This window comes from Nestor notabilis, unplaced genomic scaffold (assembly GCF_000696875.1).
Source record: "Nestor notabilis isolate BGI_N333 unplaced genomic scaffold, ASM69687v1 scaffold19041, whole genome shotgun sequence".
In the NCBI taxonomy this organism is placed as follows: Eukaryota; Metazoa; Chordata; class Aves; order Psittaciformes; family Psittacidae; genus Nestor; species Nestor notabilis.
In genome coordinates, this window is record NW_009915426.1 from 4,784 (window position 1) to 12,403 (window position 7,620).

The 7,620-nt window shown below is 57.1% G+C and overlaps 2 protein-coding genes across 2 annotated transcripts in view; both read left to right on the top strand.

Annotated features, from left to right (window-relative positions):
* The window catches only part of LOC104413212 (polypeptide N-acetylgalactosaminyltransferase 6-like), a 6,581-nt gene extending 3,621 nt beyond the window's left edge, over window positions 1-2,960 (top strand). The window contains exons 8-13 of the mRNA XM_010024140.1: window positions 668-785; window positions 886-1,086; window positions 1,462-1,593; window positions 2,380-2,481; window positions 2,572-2,724; window positions 2,847-2,960. Of these exons, the coding sequence (XP_010022442.1) occupies window positions 668-785; window positions 886-1,086; window positions 1,462-1,593; window positions 2,380-2,481; window positions 2,572-2,724; window positions 2,847-2,960 (820 nt within the window). The remainder of the gene's footprint in view (window positions 1-667; window positions 786-885; window positions 1,087-1,461; window positions 1,594-2,379; window positions 2,482-2,571; window positions 2,725-2,846) is intronic.
* A 1,850-nt stretch (window positions 2,961-4,810) lies between these two features.
* CELA1 (chymotrypsin-like elastase family, member 1) lies at window positions 4,811-6,594 on the top strand. The gene is made up of 8 exons (XM_010024141.1): window positions 4,811-4,850; window positions 4,944-5,026; window positions 5,127-5,227; window positions 5,479-5,601; window positions 5,685-5,821; window positions 6,111-6,256; window positions 6,340-6,489; window positions 6,577-6,594. The coding sequence occupies exons 1-8, from the start codon at window positions 4,811-4,813 to the stop codon at window positions 6,592-6,594; spliced, it is 798 nt and encodes a 265-aa protein (XP_010022443.1).
* Window positions 6,595-7,620: the final 1,026 nt, after the last annotated feature.

Consider the following 7,620-nt stretch of genomic DNA (forward strand, 5'->3'; position numbering starts at 1 on the left):
GAATGTGTCACCTGCAGATCACGTTGCACCAAAACTCCCGGTTTTCCTCCCTTTATTTCGCATATAGAGAAACTCTGAACGTTGTTTTTCCCACTGCACCTCCCCGTTGGTGCCCCCTTTGTCGGGCACCGGACATGCTGCCTGGCCCCATCCATGCCCCGTCCCTGGCTTTGTGCAGAGGTCACCTGGGAGACATCCCGGTCCCAATAAAGGTCCCTTGTATGAGGAGGCGCTGGTTTGGCTCCCGGCGGTGCCTCATCTCCGCTCGGCAGGAACGCGGCAGCTCGGCGGATCCTGGGCTTATTCTTCCCTTCAAAGGGAAGCTTCTGTTCCAGCCTCTCCTAAAGATCAGATGGAAAAGATTAGAGCAGCGGCGGAGCGGGCGGGCGCCACGCTCCCGGCCCCCCCCTTCTGCCCGGCAATAGGCTCTGGTAACAGCATCCCCTTTGCCTGGAGTCCAAGCTGGAAGCGAGCCCCCCCCGTGTCATGCTGCCACCTCGGCCCTTCCTGCAAGCTGCGTCCGGCCCCGCTGCCAAAGCCACCACATGTGGGGCAGGGAGATGGGGGGACACTGCTCATGAGGGCCCTGGTGTCTCCAGAACTCAGGCTTCTGCTTCTCTGGTCTTATTTTACCCCTATTTTGCTGCTCTTTCTCCCTCCCCCGTAGGTCCCCGACCTTTGCTGGTGGCCTCTTTGCCATCTCCAGATCCTACTTTGAGCACATCGGCTCCTATGACGATCAGATGGAGATCTGGGGGGGCGAGAACGTGGAAATGTCCTTTAGGGTAAGGAGGGGTTGGTGCCATCTCCAAAGTGCATCTTCAGGGCTGCTCCTTGTTGGGGGGTACGGGGACTCCCCATGTCTCAGGCCGTGCCTCCCTCTAGGTCTGGCAGTGTGGGGGTCAGATTGAGATCATCCCTTGCTCCGTCGTGGGTCATGTCTTCCGCTCCAAGAGCCCCCACACCTTCCCCAAGGGCACCCAGGTCATCTCCAGGAACCAGGTCCGCCTGGCTGAGGTCTGGATGGATGACTACAAGGAGATCTTCTACAGGAGGAACCAGCAAGCTGCGCAGATGGCCAGAGAGGTACTGGGCACACCAGCGGGCTTCCAGGAGGGGTTGATCCTGCTGGGAGCTCAAGCCTGAGCAGGGAGGGGGAGGAGATGGGCTCAGCCAAAACCCTATTTATGATGTTATTCTATTTGGTCATCGTGTTTTCTAGTAGAAAAACAGGGGGGTTAATTCTTGTTGTTATTTTTACAACATTAAAACGTTGTACTGTGATGCCAAAACATCCCAAACCTGGAGCCAGAGGGTACCTGCCCAGTGCTGGGGTGTCTTGCAAGACCCAGCCACCAGTCCCAGTCCCTGGCCAAAGCTCTGGGCTCGGGAGGGATGTTTTGCTGTTTCCTTGCTGGCTTCGGAGGTTAGTTTAATTTTCTCACGTGGCTTTGTCGATAGAAGACGTATGGTGACATTACAGACCGGCGCAGGCTGAGGGAGCGGCTCCACTGTAAGAACTTCACCTGGTACCTCCAGACCATCTACCCGGAGATGTTCGTCCCTGACCTGACTCCAATGTTTTATGGAGCGGTAGGTGCCGGATGCCCGGAGCATCCCGCTGGGCTCAGTCCTTGGCTGGAAACAGCACCGACAGGGAAGACCCCAGAGGTTGGGTTTGGGGGGGTTGCATTTAAATCAGCGCTCTGGAAGGTTTTGGTGCAGCCGTGTCCGTCACCGTCACCACGTCCATCCCTGGCTGGTGGGGCCGGTTTGGGCTCTGGCTGACAAGGAAAGAGCTGGAATCCGGCAGAGCTGGTTTGGGGCGAGTTCCGGGGTGGGGGTTCTGTGGGGACGTGGCACTGGGTTAAAGCATTGGGTTAAATCAGGCGAAAGAGCTGAAAGCTTCCCCAGGCACCACGCTGGTGCTGACATGTACAGGGTGGACCTGAGAGATGGAGCGGGGGCCAGGCAGCCGCAGAGCACCGGCTCCATCCCTGAGCATAGAGCTGCCAAAACCCACCCCTTGGCTCCAAGCTGGGTGTTGGGGTCTGAGTCCTGCCCCCTCACCCGGGGGGATGTGGATGCAGAAGGCAGGGCAAGGGCTGGGCGCTGGCTCCCGACCAGCTTTTCATTCACCTTTGTTTCCTGAAACCTCATCCCGGGCACTCTCACCTTTGGCTTGGTGGGACAGAGGCGTTGGCACGGGGTGTTCCGCATGTCCTGGAAAGGACAAGGGACCCGGACACAGCACCTAGTACCGGGATTGTGTTTGTACAGCAATAAGTGCCCTGCAAAACCCAAACCCAAGGTGAGTCCCTACCCTGGGACCTTGCAGCACCATCTCACTCCCTTGCCCCTCTGTCTGCGCCCCTGCAGATCAAAAATGAGGGCACCAAGAGCTGCCTGGATGTCGGTGAGAACAACCACGGTGGGAAACCACTCATCATGTACCCCTGCCATGGGCTGGGAGGCAACCAGGTGGGCACTCATCAACCCCAGCCTTTCCCTCTCCTCCAACCACCCTGGTTGTCCCCCTCTGACGTCCCATCTCTGGTCCTGTCCCCCCAGTACTTTGAGTACACGAGCCAGCGGGAGCTGCGGCACAACATCGGGAAGGAGCTCTGCCTCCGGGCGGGCGCGGGCTCAGCGGAGCTCCGTGAGTGCCAATACAGAGGGAAACCCGGGCGGGTGCCAGCCAGCGAGGAGTGGGACCTGGCGCAGGTGAGGAGATGCAGCGGGTTCCCCTAGGAACCACCGAGGGGATGGTGGCATCATCCCCCTGTGATGGTGCTTTCCTCATCCCCCGGCATCGCTGAGCTGAAGCCGTCTCTGTTTTCCATCAGGACCGGCTGATTAAGAACCCGGCCTCCGGGATGTGCCTGACAGCGCGAGGGAAGCACCCGGCGATGGTTCCCTGCAACCTGGCAGACCCCCACCAGCTCTGGTCCTTCACCTAGAGCGGCCCAAGCCCCCCGAGCTGCCCCCGACCGTGCTCAGGAAACCGGAATCCAACCCAAACTTCCTCTTTTTTAATTTAAGAAGCAGAAGCCTTAAATATGCTGCATTTCATGGTTGCCTTGAACTCAGTCCTGTGCCTTTGGAATGGGGAAGCCTGATGAGCCAAGCTCAGCTGGCCATACCCCCAGAGCCTGAAACGCAGCCCAAGGATGCTCTTGGGTACCTGCTGCTCATCCTCCCCCTCCCTGGCTCCAGCCAGAGACTCTGGAATTCATCTCGGGCATTTAAACCTCCCCCCTGCACCTGAAACTCCTGCCAGTGAGGAGGAGGATGGTGACCAGCTGGGCAGCTCATCCCATGGGAAGCTGGATCATGGGTTGTTGTGCCCTGTGTGGACAAGGGAATTCCGCCCTCCTCAGTACTGCCAGGATCCAGCCCTGGCTGCTGTGGTGCTGCCAGGATGGTGGAGTTGGACCCAAGGGACCAGCCTGGATGGTGGAGTTGGACCCAAGGGACCAGCCTGGATGTGGAGGGGAAATGAGGATCCTTTTATTACTCTTTTTCTTCTGATGGTGACTCCTGGGCACAGCTCATCCTTGGGCTGAGCTGGAGGGTGGCTCCAATGCACAGCTCCAATGCACTGCAGCATCCTCCTGGAAAGGCTCTCACCAGTGCCTGGCACATTCCTCCCTCCCTTGGTTCTCTTCAAGCCCAACTACTGTAGGTGCCGCCTCATTGCCATGGCATTTAGAATGGGGAGAAAAAACCCTCCTGGAAGTGGCACGAGGATGGAAGAACTCGTCTTTGAATATATGACATCGAATAAAGAGATGATTTATTTTATGGAGATCCCGTCTCTGGCTTCCTCTGAGCTCCCACCCCTCCTTACAATCAGTTTTCCTCCCTTTTCTTGCCCTGGAAACTCCCTTTTGCAGCCCAAAAATGGGCTTGAAGCTGGTTTTGTAATGAGCTGTCCCATTTGGGGTGGTTCCAAGTTGAGTTGGGGTGTCCTTCTGCTGGGGTGGAGACTTTGTTTTTGTCCCTCTCTGTGGTCCCTTCTGTGCCCATAAAACAAATAAGCGATTAGTTGGAGACTCTTTTCCATGTGAAGTCTCGTGTTTTCCTTGCAGATAAGAGCAGAACTGCAGCAGGTGCTTTTCTTTCTTTCCTTTTTATCTTTTTTATGTGGGTGACCAGCTACGGGCGCTGTGTTCCAGCGATTGCTCCACCAGCGGAGCAAACCCCTCAATGCTGTAGGTTCAGCCCCCAGAACAGCCTCAATTTCTTTCCAAAGGGTGAAAAACTCAAACTGTTCTGGCCAGAAATCGGGATTTTGTTGCAAACAATCTTGGTGTTTCATTTAACCCCAAGTAACGCCCCATGGAGGTTGTGTCTGGTCCCTGCTTTGGTTCTGGTTGTCCTGGGTGGGTTTTTTGGAGGGGGTGAAGTTCTTGCCTTGTATTTGCCTTGTTTTCCCTGTGCCAGGGCAGGCACCCTTCACGTGTTGGATAAACCTCTTGGAGGCATCCCACAAATAAACACGATGCAAGAGCTGCAGCCGGGGCTTAAGACTGGAAGAAACTCATGACACCATTGCCTGAGATGTGCAGAAGAGGAAGGTGCAAGAGGGGGCATCGTCTCCCCGGGGTTTGGGGCTGCCTGTCCGAGGCTGATGGAATCTGGGGGTTTTTTGCATGGACCTTTGGGGCCATGTGTGCTTTGGAATAGTGACCAAGGCTGCTCGATAGGGCCGTGGCACCTGGTTTTCTTCCCATCCCTCCTTCCCTGCCCCTTTTAAAGCCGCCGCGGTGCAGCCCCCGCCGCAGAAGCGCCACCGCGGTCCAGGATGATGCTGCAGCTCCTGCTCCTCGCTGCCCTTGCCCTCTGTGGTGCGTGCTCTGCGGGAAGCCACTGGCCTCAGTGGTGACAGCCCTTTGGGTGCCAGTCGCCTGTCCCCATCCCCACCACCTTCTGTCCCACAGGGCGCTGCTCCGAGACGGCTCTCGATGGGGTGCAACGGGTGGTCGGTGGGACCGAGGTGCTCTCGCACTCCTGGCCCTCCCAGGTGGGTCCTTCCTGGAGCCAGATGAGAAATCCCACAGGGATCTCACTGCCCGGGACCATGTGGTGACACCCCCCCCATGTCTTGCACTCGCCCTCCCCAGATCTCTCTCCAGTATTACGCCAATGGTGGCTGGCATCACACCTGCGGAGGGTCCCTCATCTATAAAAACGGGGTGCTGACGGCAGCCCACTGCGTGGATAGGTGAGTAGGCACCAGGACCTTCCTCTCATGGAAAAGCTGTTTCCTACCAAAAACCTTTCCAAAGGGAAATTCTGGCTGCCCCAACCCAGAGAGCAACAGTCCTTTAAGGTCTTTGATGGTTCTTCATGAAGAGGTTACATGGACCATCTCTGGGAGCATCTTTTTCCTGCACTGAACCTCTCTGTTTCGCTTCACTCTTGAAATATCCATAATTCAGGCCCTGATCCTAAGTTATTCCACCTTCCCGGCAGTGGCCTGACGCTGCGTGTGGTGGCCGGTGCTCACAACCTCTATGTGGAAGATGGCAACGAGCAGATCCTCAGTGTGAGCAAGATTGTCATCCATCCCAACTGGAACGGCGACGCTGCCAAGGGGTAACGCACGGGGAGAGGGGGTTTTGGGGAACATCGCTGGGAATGGGATGGTCCTTACAACGTTCTCTCCCTCCTCTCACCAGCTACGACATTGCCCTGATCCGCCTGTCCAGCTCTGCCCACCTGAATAACTACGTGAAGCTGGCGGTGCTGCCCAAGGCGGGATCCGTCCTGACCAACAACTACCCCTGCTACATCACAGGCTGGGGGCTCACCCGCAGTGAGTGCCCATGGGTCACCCTGGCCCTCAGTCACCCCCAAACCATGGGAAACATGAGAAGCTGAATGATCCTTTTAAGCCTTTTGAGGTCCCGGGAGGCATCATGCAGGGCTTTGGTCAGGGTGTGGAGTTGCCCAGTGGTGGTTGGGGTCATGCCAAGGTTTGAGGGGGGGTTATGGTGGGGAAGGGTCTCAGTGGTGGCTGTGGACTCTGCTTTGGCAAGGGGGTGGTCGCCACGTCTCTCAGGTCTTTACCGGCGTGGCCTTAACTGGGGCTTGGTTGTGTGCAGCCAACGGGCAGCTCTCCAGCGTCCTGCTGCAGGCGTACCTGCCTGTGGTGGACTACCAGGTCTGCTCCAGCTCCCAGTACTGGGGCTCCACCGTCAAGACCTCCATGGTGTGTGCCGGCGGTGATGGCGTGCACTCCGGCTGCCAGGTACACCCCCAGGACCTCATTTCCCCACTGGCATCCCCCCAGCATCCCCCTTCCTCCCATTCCACGCTGCTCCTCGCCCACAGGGTGATTCCGGAGGTCCCCTCCACTGCGCGGTGAACGGGGAGTACCAGGTCCATGGTGTCACCAGCTTCGTCTCCAGCCTGGGCTGCAACGTCCAGCGCAAACCCACTGTCTTCACCCGCGTCTCTGCCTACACCTCCTGGATCTCCAGCGTAAGGCGACCGCTTGGGCACCAAGACCTGGCGCTGTCAGAGCTCCACCCCTGCTTGGCTCAAGCATTGCCTTTCTTCTTCTTCCAGGTGACACGCCAGAAGTGAGTGGTGGCAGAAGAGCCCAGTCCTGCTCAGGGCACGGACATCATCTTCCCACACGTGATCTTTGGAGGGGTTTGAAAACATCGTTGGGTGTCAATAAATTCTGTTCCTCTCTCCAGCGTGCTGGTGGCTGCTTTGTCCCACAGCCAGCAATCTGCCTCCTCCAACCCTCAGCAATCTTCCAGAGCATCCCTTGGGCTGCATCCCTCGGGCTGCATCCCTCCTCTTCCTCACACCTTAGGGAAGAGCTGCTGGGAAAAGCAACTGGGCCTGTGCTCTCAGGGCAGTCAGGAAGTTCTTGGGGTAATGGAAAAGGGGAAAACGCTGCAAATCCCAGTCATGGGCAGCAACACAGCACCTTGGAGAAACAGAAGTATAAGGGGAGATACAGAAGGATAAGGAGAGAAACAGAAGGATAAGGGGAGATACAGAAGGATAAGGAGAGAAACAGAAGGATAAGGGGAGAAACAGAAGGATAAGGGGAGAAACAGAAGGATAAGGGGAGAAACAGAAGGATAAGGGGAGAAACAGAAGGATAAGGGGAGATACAGAAGGATAAGGGGAGATACAGAAGGATAAGGGGAGAAACAGAAGGATAAGGGGGGATCCAGCTGGGAAAGGGGAGAAACAGAAGGATAAGGGGAGATACAGAAGGATAAGGGGAGATACAGAAGGATAAGGGGGGATCCAGCTGGGATGTTTCCCTGCCATTAACTCCATTTCTTTTCCAACCCCACCTCCCCTGCAAAGAGAGATGTTGGATTCAATGACTTGCCCCATGGCTCCATCCTGGAGCATCAACCATGCCACAAGCCCACCTGGCACAGGGACAAAACACCAGCACCAAAACTGCCCCAAAAGCCAAAGTTACCCCAAACCAGCCAGTGGTGGGGGCGGGTGCAGGTTCCCCAGCACCGCTGGGGGTGCACAGGGCAGCCTTTCCGGGGGGACGCCGCGGGTGCCCGGGGTGTTTGGCGGATGCTTCGCCTCCAACTTCCTCTACCCAAAGCACCAAACCGCAGCGAGCGG

Bases quoted from the DNA above. Each gene is read 5' to 3' on its own strand.
- CELA1 (XM_010024141.1), top strand. From the start codon at position 4,811: ATGCTGCAGCTCCTGCTCCTCGCTGCCCTTGCCCTCTGTG. The intron at 5,027-5,126 runs GTGGGTCCTTCC...CGCCCTCCCCAG, and splicing joins CGCACTCCTGGCCCTCCCAG to ATCTCTCTCCAGTATTACGC. The intron at 5,228-5,478 runs GTGAGTAGGCAC...CCTTCCCGGCAG, and splicing joins GCAGCCCACTGCGTGGATAG to TGGCCTGACGCTGCGTGTGG.